Source organism: Pituophis catenifer, unplaced genomic scaffold (genome assembly GCF_029215685.1).
Source record: "Pituophis catenifer annectens isolate HBS135680 unplaced genomic scaffold, rPitCat1.0.hap2 SCAF_15, whole genome shotgun sequence".
Lineage (NCBI taxonomy): Eukaryota > Metazoa > Chordata > Lepidosauria > Squamata > Colubridae > Pituophis > Pituophis catenifer.
Genome location: NW_027256895.1, coordinates 11,436,615 through 11,457,784, shown reverse-complemented (window position 1 = coordinate 11,457,784; position 21,170 = coordinate 11,436,615). Strand labels below are relative to the sequence as shown.

The window sequence follows — 21,170 nt, the reverse complement described above, 5'->3', positions numbered from 1 at the left end:
AGTAGTTTGATAACGTGAGGTACTAATACCACTCTATAAAGCCTTAGTAAGACCACACCTAGAATACTGCATCCAGTTTGGGTCACCACACTATAAAAAAGATGTTGAGATTCTAGAAAGAGTGCAGAGAAGAGCTACCAAGATGATTAAGGAACTAAAACATATGATAAATGGTTGCAGGAACTGGGCATGGCTAGTCTAGTGAAGAGAAGGACCAGGGGAGACATGATAGCAGTCTTCCAATATTTGAGGGGTTACCACAGAGAGGAAGGGGTCAAGCTATTTTCCAAAGCACCTGAAGGCCAAACAAAGAATAATGGATGGAAACTGAACAAGGAGTAATTCAACCTAGAAATAAGGATGAATTTCCTGACAGTGAGAACAATCAACCAATGGTACAGCTTGCATTCAGAAGTTGTGGGAGCTTCATCACTGGAAGCTTTCAATAAAAGACTGGGCTGCCATCTGTCAAAAATGGTGTAGTGTCTGCTTGGGCGGGGAGCTGGACTAGATGAGCTACAAGGTCCCTTCCAACTCTGTTAATCTGTATCTGTACATTGCCTACCTTAACAAGGAATAATAGATGGAAACTATTTAAGGAGAGATTCAATCTAGAAATAACGAGAAATTTTCTGACAGTGAGAACAACCAACCATTGGAACAGCTTGTCTTCAGAAGTTGTGGGAGCTTCATCACTGGAAACTTTCAAGAAGACTAGACTGCCATCTGTTAGAAATGGTGTAGGATCTCCTCTTGGCTGGAGGGTTGGATTAGATGACCAACAAGGTCCCTTCCAACTTTGTTAATCTGTTAATCTATTTTTATCCTATTCCCTGTTGTTCTGTTCTACTCTACTCTACTCTACTCTACTCTACTCTACTCTACTCTACTCTACCCTACCCTACCCTACCCTACCCTACCCTACCCTACCCTACTCTACCCTACTCTGTTATAAGGATTTTGGTTTCTGGGAGAAAAACCCATAGTCATTAGCACTGATGATGTTATCTAATTGGTATTGAAATGTTTGCAAGAAAAGAACCAAGTTCAGAAAGCACCAAGAACATCCAAGTTCAACCCTGAGCTATAGATAAGTTTGGACTATTGGCCAAATGCAGATCTTCCTCAGTCTAATGAGGAAAATGAAAAATAGAGGATATAGGAAGAAACAACTTTTTTTCTGTTGCAATTTTTTGGAGTTGAATTACTGAAACCTTTGCAAAACACTAACATCTGGGTCATTGTTCTCCTGTACAGCTGCAGAGATCCCAGGGAATGGATCTGAGCAATTGTACCCGAGTGACTGAATTCGTCCTTCTTGGCTTTCCACGCATTTCTGGAATGAACATCACTTTGTTTACAGTCATCCTCCTGCTCTACATTTTGTCCATCTCAGGTAATGGTTTCATCATAATCATCGTAAGAGTCGATCGTCAACTCCAGAAGCCAATGTACTTCTTCCTTAGCAACCTCTCTTTCCTCGAGATATGGTACACCACCGTTTTAGTCCCCAAAATGTTGGCCAATCTGCTGTCATCCAAGACCACCATCTGCTTCTACTGCTGCATGGCGCAATCCTATTTCCACTTTCTCTTGGGCATCACAGAATTTTACATCCTCACGGTCATGTCGTTCGACCGGTATCTGGCCATCTGCCAGCCGTTAAGATACCCCACCATCATGACTACCGGTGTTTGCTTTCAGCTCGCCTTGGCTGTGTGGTTCGGGGGCTTCTGTACCATCCTTCTCCAGACCGTGTTGGTGGTGAGACTGCCTTTCTGCCATTCCAACGTGGTCAACCATTTTTATTGTGACATTGGGCCCTTGTTGAAAATCTCCGGGGGTCATACCGATCTTATCGAAGCCCTGGGCTTTCTGATTTCGGTAGCTGTCATCCTGACGTCCCTGCTCCTGAATGTGATTTCTTACACCTTCATCATTTCCGCTATTCTCCGCATCCCGTCGGCCAGCGGAGGGCGGAAAGCTTTCTCCACTTGCGCCTCCCATCTGACAGTGCTCAGCATCTTGTACGGGGCTGTCCTTTTCATCTACCTGAGACCTTCTGCAGCACGTTCCTCATTCAACCTTAACAAGGCCGTCTCCATGTTGAACACAGTCATCGCCCCTGTGCTCAACCCTTTCATCTACACCATCAGAAACAACGACGTCAAAACGGCATTGAGGAAGGTGTTGCGATTATCGGAGGGCAAATGAACTTCCCCTCCATTGTAAATGCTGGGTTGCGATGCAAAAGATTTGAAAGGGAGGCGCCGACGGCGGGAACAGCCTAATTTTAAATGTATTTTATTTTGAAATAATGCCATTTGAAATCTGTACCTTTTTATAATGTTGGCTGATGGAGTTTGCTGAGAAAACTGTTGGTTGAAGAATCCAGTAAGCAGTATAAACACTACCTGGGTTTAAGATCCTTCCTTCCTTCCTTCCTTCCTTCCTTCCTTCCTTCCTTCCTTCCTTCCTTCCTTCCTTCCTTCCTTCCTTCCTTCTTCCATTCTTCCCTCCCTTCCTTTCCCTTCCCTCCTTCCTTCCTTCCTTCCTTCCTTCCTTCTTTCCCTCTCTCCCTCCCCCCTCCCTTCCTTTCCTTCCTTTCCTTCCTTTCCTTTCCTTTCCTTTCCTTTCCTTTCCTTTCCTTTCCTTTCCTTTCCTTTCCTTTCCTTTCAATTCCCTCCCTCCCTTCCTCCCTTTCTTCCCTCCCTCCTTCCCTCTCTCCATTTTAAGTCAATATTGACTCCTGAAAAGTGCTTGGCAAAAGCTCATTGCTTTCCTCCTAGAGATGAAAGAGAATGACTGGCGAAAGTTCACCCAGCTGATTTTGTGCCTATGACAGAACTAGAACTCACAGTCTCCTGGTCTCTAGCCTGATTCCTTTGCCACTACACCCTTCTGGCTGTCACTTTTTAGATCAGCAAATATTAGCTCGTTTTCATGAGCAAACCAGAGATAGAGAAAAGCTAAATCATCCAGAGGGAAGAGTAAGAGAATCAACATCCAAGCTGAGTAAGTCTTACACTTAGGCAAGAAAAACCCAGAGTACACATAGAGACTGGGTGAAACCAGTCTTAATAGCAGCAACTGTGAGAGGCATCTTGGAGTCTTAATGGACAATCAGTTAAATATGAGCCAGCAGTGTGCAGCGGCAGCCAAAAAAGCCAATGCAATCCTAAATTGCATTAAAAGAGGGATACAATCAAGATCAAGTGATGTACTAATACCACTCTATAAAGCCTTAGTAAGATAATACCTAGGATACTGCATCCAGTTTTGGTCAGCACGCTATAAAAAAGATGTTGAGACTCTAGAAAGAGTGCAGAGAAGAGCAACCAGGATGATTAGGGGCAGTGGTGAAATGTAAAATTTGTTACTACCGGTTCTGTGGGTGTGGCTTGGTGGGGGGGTTATATGACTGGGTGGGCATGGGCAACTTTTTTTTTTTTTACTTTTTTACCTTAAGAAGTTGCAGAAAAAAATGCTTTTAAAAGCCTCTGACGATCCTAGCTGAGTCGCACAATCATCAGAGGCTTTTTTTTAACTTTTAAAAGCATTTTTTCGGCTGAAGAGGTTGTAGAAAAAAATGCTTTTAAAAGTAAAAAAAAAAAAAAAAGCCTCTGAGGATTGTGCAGCTCAGCTGGACCTGGAGGAGGCAGGGATTTTTGCTATTGGTTCTCCGAGCCACCCGCCGCCATCGCTACTGCATCGGGCGATCCGGTCCGAACCGGGAGCATTTCACCCCTGATTATGGGACTGGAGATTAAAACATATGAAGAACGATTGCAGGAACTGGGCATGGCTAGTCTAGTAAAGAGAAGGACCAGGGGAGACATGATAGCAGTCTTCCAATATTTGAGGGGCTGCCACAGAGAGGAAGGATTCCAGCTATTTTTCAAGGCACCCAAAGGCCAGTCAAGGAACAATGGACGGAAACTGATCAAGGAGAGATTCAATCTAGAAATAAGGATAAGTGTTCTGACAGTGAGAACAATTAATGGAACAGAAGTTGCCTTCAGAAGTTGTGGGAGCTTCATCACTGGAAGCTTTCAAGAAGACACTGGACTGCCATCTGTCAAAAGTGGTGTAGGGTCTGCTTGGGCAGGGGGTTGGACTAGATGACCTACAAGGTCCCTTCCAACTCTTTTAATCTGTATCTAAGTGGAGAGGCTATTTCTGGAAGTGAGATGTGTGAGAAATATTTCTCCGAGGGCTTAAGAAGAATTTTTGTGCTCTGAGGGGAGAAAGAAACATTGCATACCTTAACAAGAAATGAGGTTCCGTAAAGTACAGTGTGGACATCTTGTGGTTGAAAGAAGTATAACAAGGCAATGTTATAAATAAATAAATAAATAATAAAATGCCATCTCTGAACTTGGACTTTCTATTGATACTTCTCATGGTCAATGGGTCCAGTGCAATGATGTTTTTTTAATGGAATCATCATCAAATTTGTTGTTGTTTGGACTGAATTAAGGAACTAAAATGTCGCATTATTTAACGCAAATCTGACATACCGCAGCTAAATATAAATGAGGTCACCCTATCCATACTTAATAATAATAATAATCAGAATAGAGCTGGAAGGGACCTTAAAAACCTCCAGTGATGAAGCACCCACAATGTCTGGTGGCAAGCTGTTCCACTGATTAATTGTCTTCACTGTTAGGAAGTTTCTCCTTAATTCCAGGTTGCTTCTCTCCTTGATTAGTTTGAGTAGTTTCCATCCATTACTTCTTGTCCTGTCTCCAGGTGCTTAAGAAAATAAGTTGGCCCCCTCTTCTTTGTGGCGTCCCGTCAAATCCTGGATCTATCATGTTATCCCTGGTCTTTCTTTCTCTAGACTGGCCATACCCTATTTATTTATTTATTTGGAAATTTATATTGCCACCTCTTTGCACATGACGACTCAAGGCAGTTTATAAGAATATTATATATATATATATATATATATATATATATATATATATATATATATATATATAAAGAATTGTCCTAAAGATGTGAGTTCCAGGTATAGTTATAGAAGAGGCGATAAACATCATGATCTCCGGAACGTTTAAAAGTTTAAATTTTTTTATTTTAAAACTTGTGCTAAGCTTTTGTTGGCCCCTACCGACTTCGTCAGAGTATCTTCAATCTTCCTCCTGGAAGCACGAAGCCGAGAACACCAGCCTGAAGATGACGAATGAGACTTCGTCGAAACGTCGCCAAGACACTTCCAATTTTACGTGGGAGAAGACCCGAATAACCAAAGACCTATATATATATATATATATATATATATATATATATATATATATATATATATATATATATATATGTCTTTTTCTTTTACGTAGGCTTTTATGTGCATATTCTTTCTAGCCAGGTTTTACCTACGTAAACTAAGTTGTTTTTGCAGCTCTGGTTGTGTGAAATCTCATTCACAAGCTTCAGGGCTTTTTTTTTCTGTTGACAAACTGCAACTCTGTGTTGCTCTCCCAGAGAAACAGAAAAAAAAAAGCCCTGAAGCTTGTGAATGAGATTTCACACAACCAGAGCTGCAAAAACAACTTAGTTTACGTAGGTAAAACCTGGCTAGAAAGAATATGCATATATATATATATATATATATATATATATATATATATATATATATATATATATATATACAGTAAAACTAATCAAATAGAGAATAATAAATTAATAAAATAACAATATACTGTTCTGCAACTGTTCTTCATATGTTTTTGTCTCCAGGCCCTTAATCGGGGTGGGATTCAGCCGGTTAGGATCAGTTCGGGCGAACTAGATGTTGTTGTGGCCCGTCAGCGGCCTGTGCAGTTAGTAGCTGATTCCGACAGCGAGGAGGCTGGTGTGGTGCTGCGCCAGCAGCCTGTGCAGCTGACGCTCGAGTCAGACAATGAGGAGGCTGGAGAAGACGTGGTGCCAGAGGCGGGGATTCAGCCAGGGCCTTCAGAACCTCCAGAAGCTCCCATGAGTGAAGAGGAAGAAGAGGAGGAGCCTCTTCTCAATGCATGAGTGCATAGAGCTGTTAAAAGGTAGGAGTGACTCCTCAGGAGGAGGTCTCCTTGAGAGCAAGGCTTGGGGCTAATTGGCTACTCCCTAGCCTATTTAAGAAAGGACGATGACTGATGCAATTTGCAGGAAACAACTTCGTTCATATTCCTTCATGTCTTGATTACAGAAACGTTTGATTCGGCTCTTATTTCTCTCTTGTCAGTTTTCCTGCAAATTGCTTCTGGGCATTCTGCCAACCACAGTAAGATTACGGTTATCTGAAATACTGTGACTCAGAATTGAGTTATTATTCTTTGGATTCTTGTCGGCTGTTAATGAAGTTAAATTAATAGCCCTTGTTCAGAAAAGACTGATTTAAACTGTATTTGTGTTCGAACAACTACTAAGAAAGCTCCTTCTGTTGGGACCTGAAGACTTGGCTGTTCAAGCAAATAGGCTGACTCTGATTCTGGGTTTTATTATTTATTATTTATTAGTTAATTTGATTTAAAATGGGATTTTGTTGTACATGTTTTTAACTTGTGTTCGCTGCCCTGAGTCCTTCTGGAGAAGGGTGGCATATAAATACATGAAATAAATAAATAAATAAATAAGTAGTCCTCAATTAGTAAACTAAGGTTTGTACGGACTTTGTGTGTGCTGCGTTCTTTGGGGTCCGTAGCTGGGGCAGAACAGATGTTAACTTTAATCTGGTTCACTGAACTGGTTGTTCCAAGGACTGGCTGACCTGCCCATCTCACCTATTCCCTCCCAGGAGTCTCAACGTGGCTTACCTGTTTTGGATGCCAGGTAAGTGCAGGGTCCACACAGAGGCTCTGGGAGGGTGAAAAGTACCTGAAGTACTGGAAGTCCAGAAATGGGCACATTTCCAGCCTCTGAAGGGCCTCTGGTGCCCGGGGGAGGCTGTTTTCGCATTCCTGGAGGCTCCAGGAAAGCCTCCGGAGCATGGGGAGGGTAAAAATGCACCCCTTGCCATGGTGCAGGAGGCTGAGTAGGCCACACCCCCATAACCACACCCACCCAGCAACCAGGCAGCGAATCGGTTGCTGAAATTTTTCAATCCCACCCCTGTCCTTAGTTGCTCTTATTTGAACTTTTTCCAAAGTCTCCTCATTATAGCAGAATCGGGGGTTCTGTTGTCCTCCAAAAGCTGTTGAACTCTTAGCAGCTCTAGTGCATTAAGAAGTGAATATTTAATCCACCAACATCTGGATGGCTACATGTTCCCTGTCCTGATGCTTGGTGACAAAAATGAGCTCATGTCACAGTACATGTTAACCGCTTGATGGCAGCAAAAGCTTAAGAAGAGAAATTGTGGGGGAGGGGAACAGACTATCCTTTATAATGTATGCAAAACCACAGTAAGTATCAGAATTATACTTGTTGGGCTGCATTTATTATTTTGTCTCTTGCTATCGTTCTCAGTTTCAGTAAGCTGTGGATGGGTTTCGTTTCTTGGGAGGTTGGGCTGCTGTTTCGGTTCATTGCTCTTGGTGGCGCTCTTGCACTATGCAAGACAGAACATTCAAGGTAAAACTAGACTAGAGAAAGTGACTTTTGATCATGGAAGAGGGCCATTTTCTATTGCTAATAGAAAGAGAAGAAGAGGAACGAAAATTACGGGGCTCTAGCTCAACCGTGGTATATGAAACTCTAGTTCCTTTCGTTTCTTCTTGCTTGCAAAGCTTTCAAACCAAAAGACTTAGAAGCCAACTGTATATTATAGGTTCATGGTGGCTATTTGGAAGCATTCAGAGGACACACAAAAAATATTTTTGACTGTTTCTTCTAAGAGTAAGGCCAGGAGCCACTAAACAGGACTCAGATACTAAAATAAGTATCTAATTGAAACCTGACCAGAAGCTGAGTTCTCCAAGAGGTTTGACTGGAATGGAATGGAATGGAATGGAATGGAATGGAATGGAATGGAATGGAATGGAATGGAATGGAATGGAATGGAAGTGAAAAGGGCCACCCGTCCTTTAAATTTATCAACAATAATGATCGAATCTCTAGGTCTAAAGCCACCTATGTAAGCAAGTCCTGTCTCAGTGGGTTGAGTTGTCCAATGTATATGATGTCGGTTAATATTATATCCAGAAGCCAAACATTCTAAGGTTACAGAAGTTCCTGGAACTGCCGTTGCTTCCTTGGGTTGAGTTAAAGTATTGGATTCCAAAGAGCCTGCTAAAAGAAAGATAAGACAAAAACAGGGAAACAAGGCATTTTGTTTTAAAGTTTAAGTTTTAAATATTTTTTAATTTTCCAGTCCAAATGTCTTTTTTTCCTATGCACCCTTGATTTTGTTTGTTTGTTTTATGTTTGTTTGTTTTATTAAATTTATATACCGCCCTACTCCCGAAGGACTCAGGGCGGTGAACAGGCACAGAATAAAATACATAAATACAAAAGTTAGAAACATAATTAAAACCAAATTAAATAATTTAGCCCAAGACAATTAAAAATCCCAATAATTTAAAACAAATTAAAATTTCAATTTAAAAATTTAAAAGAAAGGGGAGAAAATTAGGCCAGGCTGGCTTGCTGGAATAGGAGGGTCTTAAGTGCACAGATCTGGAATCCTCCGTATCTCCGGGGGGAGCTCGTTCCAGATAGTGGGTGCCCCCACAGAGAAGGCCCTCCCCCTGGGGGTCGCCAGTCGACACTGTTTGGCTGACGGCACCCGGAGGAGCCCCTCTCTATGAGAGCGTACCGGCCGGTGGGAGGCTGTTTGTGGTAGTAGGCGGTCCTGTAAATAACCAGGTCCTAAGCCATGGAGCGCTCTAAAGATGGTAACCAAAACCTTGGACTGCACCCGGAAGACCACCGGGAGCCAGTGCAGCTCGCTCAGGAGAGGTGTCACACGGGAGCGCCATGTTGCTCCCATAACCACCCGCGCAGCCGCACTCTGCGCCAGTTGGAGCCTCCGAGTGCTCCTCAAGGGGAGCCCCATGTAGAGAGTGTTACAATAGTCCAGGCGGGAGGTGACGAGGGCATGAGTGACTGTGTGTAGGGAGTCCCGATCCAGAAAGGCGAATCAGAACCTGATGAAAAATCCTCCCAGTCACGGCCCATCATTAAAAATCATATATTAATTCCAAATGAATAGAGTAGAGTAGAGTAGAGTAGAGTAGAGTAGAGTAGAGTAGAATAGAGTAGAATAGAATAGAATAGAATAGAATAGAATAGAATAGAATAGAATAGAATAGAATAGAATAGAATAGAATAGAATAGAATAGAATAGAATAGCAGAGTTGGAAGGGACATTGGAGGTCTTCTAGTCCAACTCCCTGCTTAGGCAGGAAACCCTACAAAACTTTGGACAAATGGTTATCCAACATGGAGTCCTTTAAGAAGAGACTGGACAACTAATTGTCTGAAATGGTATAGAGTCTCCTGCTTGAGCAGTGGGCTAGACTACTAGAAGACTTTCCAAGGTCTATTCTTTTGTCTTAGTGTAGGAATCCAAATAATAATAATAAAAAATCCTATGTATATAATTCTCCAGTGTATTCTTGAATAAGGACTGTCACCTTTCTGGATAAGAGGTTCCATCAACAAAGTATTATTATTGTGATTTTTCCCCAATATTTCACGGGAATCTTTCCTTCTCTGACTTAAATCCATAACTTCATGTCTAGCACTCTGGAATGACAAAGAACACGCCATCTTCTGGATGGCATTCTTCTCCAAAGATGAAACATGACCAGATCTTCTGGTTGATCTCTGTAGGACTTTACTTGTCTCCTCATGGTCCTTCTTAGAATCTATTCCAGTTTCTTGAGTAGGACATTATAAAGTTTGTTGCTGAAAACCATGTGCATGTGCTTGAGAAAATAAACTCTAACCAAAAAGCTGTGGTTTGAAATAAGCAGTGGTTTCAAAATCCTACGTATCAGAAAGGAAACATTCTTCAGCAGTCCTGCACAATTGAAACTGTCTTTGCAGCATCTCTCTGCAGAAACCATCTGTGGAATATGTAACAGAAATCTGTTTGCAGAACAGATTTAAGGTCAACTTCTTATCAGATCAGCTTCCAAATATTGGAAGACTTAAGGGGGAAAAAAGGACTTAAAAAAAAAAAATTCCAACCATTCATTTCCCAGGCTAAATAATGAAACTTTTCCCCCCAAGTTTTTAATTTTTTAAATTTTTTACAAACATATCAATGCGTGAACAGTGTGGCATCTGAGTGTCTTACATTTTTAGTACAAATAAAATAATATTCATCATAGCACAGAAGAGGCTGAACTTCCTGAGAATGCTCAGGAAGATAAATCTATCTCAGCATCTACTTCTGTCCTACTATCGCAGCACCATTGAGAGTGTCCTGACATACGGCATTCTTGCATGGTATGGGGAGCAGCTCTGTAGCAGACAAAAAATCTCTACAGACAATCATTAAAACTGCCCAGAATATTATCGGACTCGAGCTACCAGCCCTGGACAACATCTTCGAATCTCGCTGTTTGAGGAAGTTGCATAACATTCCCAGAGACTCTTCCTATCCTGCTGACAATCTTTTTGGACTGTTGCCTTCTGGCAGAAGATACAGAATAATTAAAACTCGGACCACACGTTTTTTGAATAGTTCTTATCCCAGAGCTATAATCGCACTCAACCATGAACTAAAGGGCCACCATCAGTGAGCTGTTGGACAGCATTACTTGGTCTGTTGTGTGGATGGTTGGGTGGTTTAGGGGTGGGGAATTTGTGGTGGGTGGGAGTGTGTTTGGGGATTATGTGTGTGGGACCTGGTCTTTGAGTGTCAAGTAAATTTCGTTGTATGTGTATACTGTGTATACACATACAATGACAATAAAGTTTATTTATTTATTTATTTATTTATTTATTTATTTATTTATTTATTTATTATTTATTTATTTATTTATTTATTTATTTATTTATTTGTTTATTTATTTATATTTACTACAGTTGACAAGCTTATATAGTTCTGGTTATAGTACACATATTTTCGTTGAATTATAATCTTTCATTATTTAGTTATTCAATATGTCAATAGGTTATTTTAATGCCAATCACCATATTCTGAGTGTCATTCCTTTTACTACAAATAGAATATTAATAATCATATTCATATACATTTAACAGACTTATATGGTTCTTATAGTAATACACATTTTTATGTTAAATTATAATCATCCATTATTTAATTATTCAATATTTCAGCATATTATTTTTATGCCAATCAGCATATTGTTCAAACATTCTTAATACCACCATCGTTCAAATTCTGATTTCCCCTCTTATTATTAAAGATGTGTGTTCCATTAATCCCCCTCTCTCTAGTTTCCATCCCTTTTCTAACTTTTAATTATGCCAATATTATATTTAAAAATATCCATATGATAAGTAATGAAACTTGATGATGACTATTAGTGGCTTATCGTCATAGTATTAGCAAAGTGATATAAATCTGTGAACTACCACTAAACATTGTGTGTGCTTCAAAAAGCTGGAGGTTTCTAAAAAGAGATTGGACAACTATTTGTCTAAAATAGTATAGGGCAGTGATGGCTAACCTTTTTGCCATTGTGTGCCAAAAGCGTGGGGAGCGTGGGGGGGGTCGCATGCACGTGACTCCCCTGCTTTTGGCATGTGATGGCACGGTGGGCCCAGTAGGCCTGTTTTTTTGCTCTCCTCAGGCTCCGGAGCCTTTCTAGGAGCCTGGGGAGGGCAAAAATAACCTTTCCCATCCTCCTGGATAGGCTGTTTCTGGCCTCCGGAGGGCCTCTGGGGGGTTGGGGAAGGCCGTTTTCACCCTCCCCAGGCTCCTAGAAAGGTTCTGGAGCCTGGGGAGAGGGAAAAATGGGCCTTCCCCATTCCCCCGGAGGCCCTCTGGAGGCGGAACCAACCTGCTTCCTGACTTCCGGTGGGCCCAGAAGACCCGAAAGTCAGCTGGCCGGCGTGCACATGTGCATTTGAGCTGAGCTCACGTGCCCACCGATATGATGGCACACGTGCCATGGGTTCGCCATCACAGGTATAGGGTTTCTTGCTTGAAGAGCGGGTTGGACTAGAAAATCTCCAAGGTCCCTTCCAACTCTCTTATTCTATTAGTCTGCTATTCTGTTCTTCTCCTTCTCCTTCTCCTTCTCTTTCTCCTTCTCCTTCTCCTTCTCCTTCTCCTTCTCCTTCTCCTTCTCCTTCTTCTCCTCCTCCTCCTCCTCTTTCTCCTCCTCCTCTCAGAAGGATAGGAGAGGTTGAGGGAGAAGCCTACAAGAACAGTAAGAAGGGAAAGGGAAGTTCTTCCCCTCTGCCCTAGTATTGTTAAAAGGGATTGTGTTTTCTTCTTGGAAAAGCAGTCCAGACCGGAACCATATGGAGATAGGCAGGAACCAAGAAAAGAAGGGAAATTTCTGAAATGCAAAATTATTTGCTCATCCTGGAGTATGTAAGAACATGCAAATGATCAACTGATTTGGTCATTGTAAATATGTCACCCTTACAACTTGAACCCAAGGCAAATACTGATCTGATATTACAGGATGGGCTGGTTTCCTTACATTTACCCACTTCTTCTATGTTTGCCTGGTGAGTAACAACTACAGGTATTGCGCAAAATTATCCAAAACTGGTATGAGATGGAACATTCCTAATTCTGAAGAAGGAGAATCACAGCAACCAAAGATTAACTTTTTTTCATTAAATGTATTTGATGATAAATATTATGTATGAAGATATTTACTGTTGTCCCTCTGAAATACATAATTTTGGCGCAGAATGATAAAATGAACCTCCCTGAGTCCTTCAGATGTTGCTTGGATTTCACCATTTTAATTTTGAACTATTCTAAGCAATCTATCTTTGAACTGTGGTGCTGGAGAAGACTCCTGCAAGTCCCTTGGACTGCAAGGTGATCAAACCGGTCAGTCCTAGAGGAGATCAACCCTTTTGAATGCCAGATCCTGAAGACGAAACTCAAATACTTTGGCCACCTAATGAGAAGGAAGGACTCACTGGAGAAGAACCTAATGCTGGGAAAGATTGAGGGTAAAAGTAGAATGGGACCACAGAGAATGAGGTGGCTGGATGGAGTCACTGAAGCAATTGGTATGAGCTTAAATGGACTCCAGAGGATGGTAGAGGACAGGAAAGCTTGGAGGAATGTTGTCCATAGGATCACGATGGGTTGGACACAACTTCACAACTAACAACAACAACAACAACAACAACAACAACAACAACAAATGAAGATATTTACTGTTGTCCCTCTGAAATACATAATTTCAGAGCAGAATGGCAGATGGCTGTGATAAGATTAACCTCCCTGAGTTCTTCAGAATTTGCTTGAGTTTCACCATTTTAATTTTGAACTATCCTAAACAATCTATACATCTGTAACTCCTGTGAAATCCTGAATTGGGATTCCATAATTCTCAACTGAAATGAGCTTTATCTGCTCATTGAAACTGCTACAGCCTTGTTTCCAATTCTGTGACAACAGTCATAGAAGCCTATGTAGAAATGTGGGAAGATGTCTTTTTTTTTCCATATTCCAAAATCTTTTCCGATATACACTAGTCTTTTTTAATCGGGACAGCATATACCAAAGACAAATTCCTTCTGTGTCCAATCACACTTGGCCAGTAAAGAATTCTATTCTATTCTATTCTATTCTATTCTATTCTATTCTATTCTATTCTATTCTATTCTATTCTATTCTATTCTATTCTATTCTATTCTACTCTACTGTACTCTGCTCTGCTCTGCTCTGCTCTGCTCTGCTCTGCTCTGCTCTGCTCTGCTCTACTCTACTCTACTTTACTCTACTCTACTCTACTCATTTGGAATTAATATATGATTTTTAATGACGGGCCAAAATCAAGGGTGCATAGGAAAAAAAGACATTTGGACTGGAATATTAAAAATATTTAAAACTTAAACTTTAAAACAAAATGCCTTGTTTCCCTGTTTTTGTCTTATCTTTCTTTTAGCAGGCTCTTTGGAATCCAATACTTTAACTCAACCCAAGGAAGCAACGGCAGTTCCAGGCACTTCTGTAACCTTAGAATGTTTGGCTTCTGGATATGATATTAACCGACATCATATACATTGGACAACTCAACCCACTGAGACAGGACTTGCTTACATAGGTGGCTTTAGACCAAGAGATCCGATCATTATTGTTGATAAATTTAAAGGACGGGTGGCCCTTTTCACTACTGGTTCTACAAGCAAACTGAGGATTGATGGTCTAACAGCTGAAGATACGGCTCACTATTATTGTGCGAGAGGAGCTGCCCACAATAACACAGGGCAATCTTTCCTTTGTACCAAATCCATTCTGAGACTGCAAATATTCGGTAGAGCATTTCTCAAGAACAGGTGGTCTCCCACTTCCCCTTCCTATTCAGGGCCTACTTTGAACAGACTTCAGTTTGAAGTCACAGTTTGAGCAATAAATCAGGCAAAAAAAATCTCAACTATTGGTTATGACTGAAGGATGGAGAAATTGTGTCGGTCTGTAGTCCTTTCCCTTCAACAGAACTACTATTATATTAAACACAAAATCCCCTGTTTTATGAAGAAAAGGAATATAGGAGCATCAAGGTTCCCCCAAATGAGAGTGGTGCCAAGAGGTGGAGATTTCGCCTGACGATCAGGAGGCTGTGAGTTCAATCCTAGGTAGAGGTAGGTATTTCTCTCTCTCAGCAAACTGGGAATATGTGTGCTAAACAAAATTGTGTATTGGCGACAGGAAGAGCATCCGTCCATTAAAACACTCTGCTATCTCCATTCAGTAGACCAGACTGCACCCTGCAAGGGATTATGTGGTTGTTAAAAAATGATGATGAAGATTTCCTCAATTAACGATCAACCTATAGTGGAACTACTTCTTCTTCTTCTTCTTCTTCTTCTTCTTCTTCTTCTTCTTCTTCTTCTTCTTCTTCTTCTTCTTCTTCTTCTTCTTCTTCTCCTCCTCCTCCTCCTCCTCCTCCTCCTCCTCCTCCTTCTCCTCCCAATTTTCTACTCTACTCCCCATCCCCTCTTCCCTTACCCCTCCTGCTTTACCCCTCCTCTTTATCCTCCCCCTTTTTCTTCTTTCCGTTCTTCACCACCTTCAATTTGTGAATCAGCAGTATATAACTTGAAATGACCAATGTGTTAAGTGAATCACATGGTTGCTAAGTGAATTTGGATTGCCCTGTTGACTTTGCTTGTTGGAAGCGTGCTGGGAAAATCGCAAATACCGATTCCATGACCTGGGATGCTGCAATCATCATAAATACATGCCTGTTGCCTGAATTTTGATCATACCACGTATCCTCATGAATTCAAGGACTGGTCTTAAGCACAAAGACCAGATTTTTGTCAGAAACATCCTAAATTCACTTAGCAGTCATTTGTGTTTTGATGACAACCTGCATTTTATTCTTTGTTTTTTTAAAAAGCTTTCATTTAGTTTACATCAGTGGTGGGTTGCTCCCGGTTCGGCCGAGCCAGTAGCGGTGACGATATGACGTCACCGAACCGGTTCTTCCCCCCCGCCCTCCCACCCCCCCCACATTATTCTTACTTTTATTTGGTCCCATCCCCAATCTATTGCTGCCTCCTGAGTCCCAGCTGATGACTAGAGGGAAAAAAACTGTTTAAACTCTTGCCGCGGGGCTTCAAAGGGCCGCCCTACAGCTGATTAGTGTTAAAAGCAAACAAATGAGTCAGGTCGTAAGTGCGAGGACTGGTTGTAAGTGCGAGGACCTTCCAGAAATGACTCTGAGCAGCTACCCACGCCCACCTAATCACATGACCTCCAAGCCACACCCACAAAATAAGCCACGCCCACAGAACCGGTAGTAAAAAAAATTAGAACCCACCCCTGGTATACATATATCCACATCTAAGTATATAGATAGAAGGCTGAACCAGATGAGAACTGGGGGAAACATGGAATATTATAAGAGATAGAAGGAAATTATAACAATTAACATCATGAAGTTCTTGTTTCTGCACTAATATGAGAAAAAATTGCCATATAAGTAGAGGGACAGATATAAAATTCAAATGAGAGGAGGAAGAACATTTCTGAAATGCAAACTAATTTGCATGTCATGGATTATATACGAATTAGCTGTCAAACTTTCCAATTGTTCAAATAGAGGACCTTACGTCCCGGAATTCAAAGGAAAGATCCACCTGACATTATGAGATACTTCAATTATATCTGCTTTGCCATTTTGCTGTTTTTGGTTGGTGAGTAACCATGTTTTGTTTCATCAGCTCAATATATTTCCCAATAAATGTTATGATTCTTTTGTAATGAAATACAAATTGGAACTAAAATACAGCAAAGGTCTTATCTCATCTCCAGTGTGTAGTTCTTCAAAAAAAAAAAAATATTAAAAAACCCACCAATTTTTCCCACTTCTTCTTTTTCCATGATTTAAATATCTTCCCCCACATAGATGTAAGTATCTATGCTAAGTAAATTTAACGCAGAAAAGTATGATTAATAGTGTTGTCCAACCTTGGCAACTTCTGTATAGACTTCAACTCCCAGAATTCTCAGCCTTACTTTCCGGTGACTTCTGGGGCTTGAAATCCCCACATCTGGAAGATTTGGAAATAGTTGTCCTTGAGATTTTTCATATTGTATTGAATCTTAGAGCGAGATGGAAAACATGGACAGAATATGAATTCAGAAAGAAAGTGATGGGGTGTAATCTTTCTGCATTTGTAATCTTTTAATGTCCTTATGTGGTATAGGGTTTCCTGCCTAAGCAGGGGGTTGGACTAGAAGACCTCCAAGGTCCCTTCCAACTCTGTTATTCTAAGCCGTTCTAAGCCATTCTAAGCTTGGGTGGGGATTGGATTAGATGGCCTACAAGGTCCCTTCTAACTCTGTAATCTGTTAACCTGTTTTATGTCATTCTTTATTAACAGGTGTTTCTGCCACTATTACTTTGACCCAGCCTCCTGAAGCATTGGTACTTCCAGGAAGATCCATTACTCTGACTTGCACAGTGTCAGGATATGATATCAATAACCACCATCTTAGCTGGGTTCGTCAATCTAACGGCGAAGAGCTTGTCTTTATCACATCCTTCAGGACTGGATATACCACATACACCGCCGATGAATTTAAGGGCCGTGTCACCCCTTCCACCAGAGGTTCGACAGCACAGCTAAAGATAGATGCTCTTAAAGTAGAAGATACTGCCATCTACTACTGCGCAAGATACACAATGACTTAATTTGGAAGTGTTGCTGCTCAATATCTTGTAGGAGGGCCCAACATATCTTCTTGATGGCATTTCCTCCCCCCTTTCCATGGTTACTTTCATTTCCTCATTTGAAGAGAGTTGGAGTCAATCACATGCTTTTTAGATTTCCTTCTTTTCACATCTGGGTACAAAAAGAAATGGATATTGTTGTCACACTTCATCAGCCATGCTGAGCTGAAAACCCAATGGTTGACTTCCTTATATCCTACCAGGTCAAAAATGATTTTGGAGCTTCCATGATACTGATAAGAAAACAGTGGGAACCAGTGGTGGGATTCAATTTTTTTTACTACTGGTTCTGTGGGCGTGGCTTGGTGGGAATGGCAGGGGAAGTGCCTGCAAAATCCCCATTCTCTCCCCACCCCACTAACCTGCTTTCCAGCTCCGTTTTCCTGTGCAGGGCAACAAAAGAAGACCCAGCTGATTCAGCTGGGAGACTGGGAGGCAGAGAATAGATGGGGCCAGCTAGAGGTGGTATTTGCCAGTTCTCTGAACTACTCAAAATTTCTGCTACCGGTTCGCCAGAACCGGTCAGAACCAGTTGAATACCACCTCTAGTGGGAACCCCTTTGATTGCTTTGTTGTGACTGGCAGGAAGGCCAAAGCTTGACTCCTCTTTGATTTGATCATGTGATCTCCCATTGAGTTCCATTACCTCCCGCAAGTTGCAATGGGATGAATATCAAAATGGTACCAATAGAGAAGAATAAATGTAGCTCAGAATATATTGAACTGCAGAGTCCTTGGTGTTGTTTGGGTTTGGGCTTGGGTGTTATCTTGCAGACATTTCATTATCCAACAAGGTAACATTTTTAGGGATAGGATTTTGGAGAACTAAAGATCCTTGGTTAGTTGTGGTATAAACAGGTCCCAGTTCTACATTCCCCTAATAAAAGAATAATGCCTCTTTCCCCCATTGTAAATCCAGGATAAGGAACTGCAACAGTGGTGGGTTCCTCCCAGTTCGGCCCAATTCGGCCGAGCTGGTAGCAATGACAATATGACATTACCGAACCGGTTCTCTTTGTTCAGGAGCTGGGCCCTCCTGCCCCCCCTGCGTTATTCTTACCTTTTATTTGGCACTGCCCCCCAATCTATTTGCTGCCTTCCGAGTCCCAGCTGATTGGCTAGAAGGAAAAAAACTGTTTAAACTCTTGCCATGGGACTTCAAAGGGCCGCACTACAGCTGATCAGTGTTAAAAGGCAGTGTAGGTAGACTGGTGCCTCCAAAAACAAATAGGTAGACCGGAATGCCCCAAGAACAAATGAGTAGACCGGTACAGCTCTGCAAGCAGTTAAAAGCCTGGTAGACCAGTACCTCTGCTAAATCCTAAAGAATTGTCACATGACCATCAAACCATGCCCACAAAATAAACCACGCCCACAGAACCGGTAGTAAAAATAATTTAGAACCCACCCCTGAACTGCAAGGCAGAAAACGTAGGAGATACCTTAGGCAGATAAACATTAAAAAATCCATGAACCTCTGCAAGCATGCATCTATGAAGCAACTCATTGTCATAAGCAAGATATTTGTGTTTGCTATCACCCAGTTTCCTGCAGCATTCATACAGCCATATACATTGATACCAAATAGATGACGGGTCCTTGGCACTCCCCGAGCTTGCTTGTTTTCTTGCAGACATTTCGTTACCCAAACTAGGTAACATCATCAGTTTTAATCCAAATAGATGAGACACCACTGTTCTATATTACAGCAGACAGAGGACAAAAGAATGGAGTTCTACTTAGGACAAAGAGTTGAGGGAATGCAAGAGATGTCAAGAGTCATGCACCATTAGGATCTCCTCTTCATTTTTGTTATTGCTTTCCACAGAGCTGTTTTGAAGTCACTGTTCCGGATTGTGTAAATGAAAGGGTTTAACGTGGGTATGAAACTTGTGTGGAAAAGAGACAATATTTTGTTAAGTTGGCTATAGCCATGAGTTGAAGGCCTCAAGTACATAAACATAAGCACCATATAGAAAATGCTTACAACGGTAAGATGGGAGGCACAGGTGAAAAAGGCTTTGGAGCGCCCAGTGGCAGAAGGGATCTGAATTATAGTGAATATAATGCACACATATGAAATCAGGGAAAATCCAAAGGAACCCCACATGATAGCAGCTCCATATATGAGTCCTACAAATTCAATTACAGTTGTGTCACCACAAGCCAACTGTAAAACTGGACCAACGTCACAAAAGAAATGATCAATGAGATTGCGCCCACAGTAGGGGTATGTCCACACCACGACCGACTGAGGAAATATGAGTCCAAACCCACCAATCCATGCCAGCAAAGAGAGTTTGAGACAGAGTCCACTAGTCATAATGGTTTGATATTGCAAAGGTTTGCAGATGGCCACGTAGCGGTCAAACGACATGATTGTGAGGGTGATGAATTCCACAGCTCCCATTGTGAAGACCATGAAACCTTGAAACATGCAACACTCAAAGCAGATGGTGTTTTTGCCAGAGAAGCTATTAACCAACATCTTTGGGATCTCTGATGTTGTGGAAGAAATCTCAGCCAGGGAGAAGTTGAGGAGGAAGAAATACATTGGAGTATGGAGCTTAGGTTCCATGGAAACCACAATGATGATTAAGGAATGTCCTATAAGTGACAGAAGGTACATCAAAAGTAGGGGAATATAAAGTCCCAGGTCCACTTCATGTAATTCCGAAAATCCCAGAAGAACAAATTCAGTAATAAATGTAGCATTTAACATCTTGTTCTTTCCTAAAACAATGACAGTAATTTATAGAAACATGATTCCTTGATGGTCAGAGAAGGAAGTAGCTATAAAGAACAGAACAGAACAGAACAGAACAGAACAGAACAGAACAGAACGGAACGGAACGGAAGGGAACGGAACGGAACGGAGCGGAACGGAACGGAACGGAACGGAGCGGAGCGGAGCGGAGCGGAGCGGAGAGGAGAGGAGAGGAGAAGAGAAGAGAAGAGAAGAGAAGAGAAGAGAAGAGAAGAGAAGAGAAGAGAAGAGAAGAGAAGAGAAGAGAAGAGAAGAGAAATATTTATTGGCCTTGTGATTGGATACACAAGGAATTTGTCTCCAGTGCATAACCTCCCACTGTACAGACAGTATAAGTAACAAGCGATAAATCATGATCGTAATCTTCATAAAATACATTCCTTGTAAATCATAAGATACAACACTCAGTGATAGGATAGGATACTAAATAAGCAATCAACATAAATCATACTAGGTTACTAAATAAAACAAATAATATAAATCATAAGATACAAACAACAAAGTTATAGTCATAAGAAGTTATGGAAATAGGCAATAGAAAAGATGAGAAGAATAATAGTAATACAGCCCTACTAGGTAGTTTCTCAGTGTTGTGGGAACTAACTTCGTCTAGCAGACTGATGGCATGGGGGAAAAACTGTCCTGGTGTCTTGTTGTTGATGATATTTATAGCATCTTCTTGAGGGTAGAAGTTAAAACAATTTAGGTCCAGGATGTGAGGGTTATGTAGATATTTTCAAAGCCCTCTTTGCGGCTCGTGCAGTATACAGATCCTCAATGGAAGGCGGGCCGGTAGCAATTGTTTTTTTCTACAGTTCTAACTATCCCTTGAAGCCTGTATCTTGTCTTGTTTGGTTGCAGTGCCAAACCAGACAGTTACAGAGGTGCAAATGACAGTAATGATCATTCCTTGTTAGCATTGAGTAATATAGTCACGAGGGATTGAAGCAGAAATTGCACAGATTTGAATGGAATGGTTGGACTGAATTACTTTACATAACATTCTGCATTGTTGAAGTTCCTCTCCCTGTTCCAACTCGTGCATGTTTCATTAACTGGCTGACTTTTGATAATGTCCTTCATTCTGAGATAGCATGTACCCTACTGAATATGAGAACTAG

At 41.3% G+C, this 21,170-nt stretch overlaps 2 protein-coding genes and 1 gene segment (V, D, J or C); 2 read left to right on the top strand and 1 right to left on the bottom strand.

Moving 5' to 3' along the window:
• Nucleotides 1-1,257: 1,257 nt before the first annotated feature.
• LOC139324676 (olfactory receptor 6X1-like) lies at nucleotides 1,258-4,347 on the top strand. Of its 2 annotated transcripts, XM_070954409.1 has the most exons (2): nucleotides 1,258-2,189; nucleotides 4,281-4,347. In XM_070954409.1, exons 1-2 carry the CDS (start codon nucleotides 1,276-1,278, stop codon nucleotides 4,345-4,347), a joined length of 981 nt encoding a protein of 326 aa, XP_070810510.1. In that variant the 5' UTR covers nucleotides 1,258-1,275. The 2 variants fall into 2 exon arrangements, with proteins under 2 accessions (XP_070810510.1, XP_070810509.1); XM_070954408.1 differs by lacking the exon at nucleotides 4,281-4,347 and having other exon boundaries at nucleotides 1,276-2,214.
• An 11,846-nt stretch (nucleotides 4,348-16,193) lies between these two features.
• On the top strand, nucleotides 16,194-17,243 carry LOC139324360 (igW heavy chain V region W26-like). The segment is given in 2 exon segments: nucleotides 16,194-16,242; nucleotides 16,933-17,243. Coding segments are annotated over 2 exon segments (360 nt in total).
• A 1,828-nt stretch (nucleotides 17,244-19,071) lies between these two features.
• LOC139324752 (olfactory receptor 6X1-like) lies at nucleotides 19,072-20,004 on the bottom strand. The gene has a single exon (XM_070954493.1). It carries the CDS (start codon nucleotides 20,002-20,004, stop codon nucleotides 19,072-19,074), a length of 933 nt encoding a protein of 310 aa, XP_070810594.1.
• Between the last annotated feature and the right edge of the window lie 1,166 nt (nucleotides 20,005-21,170).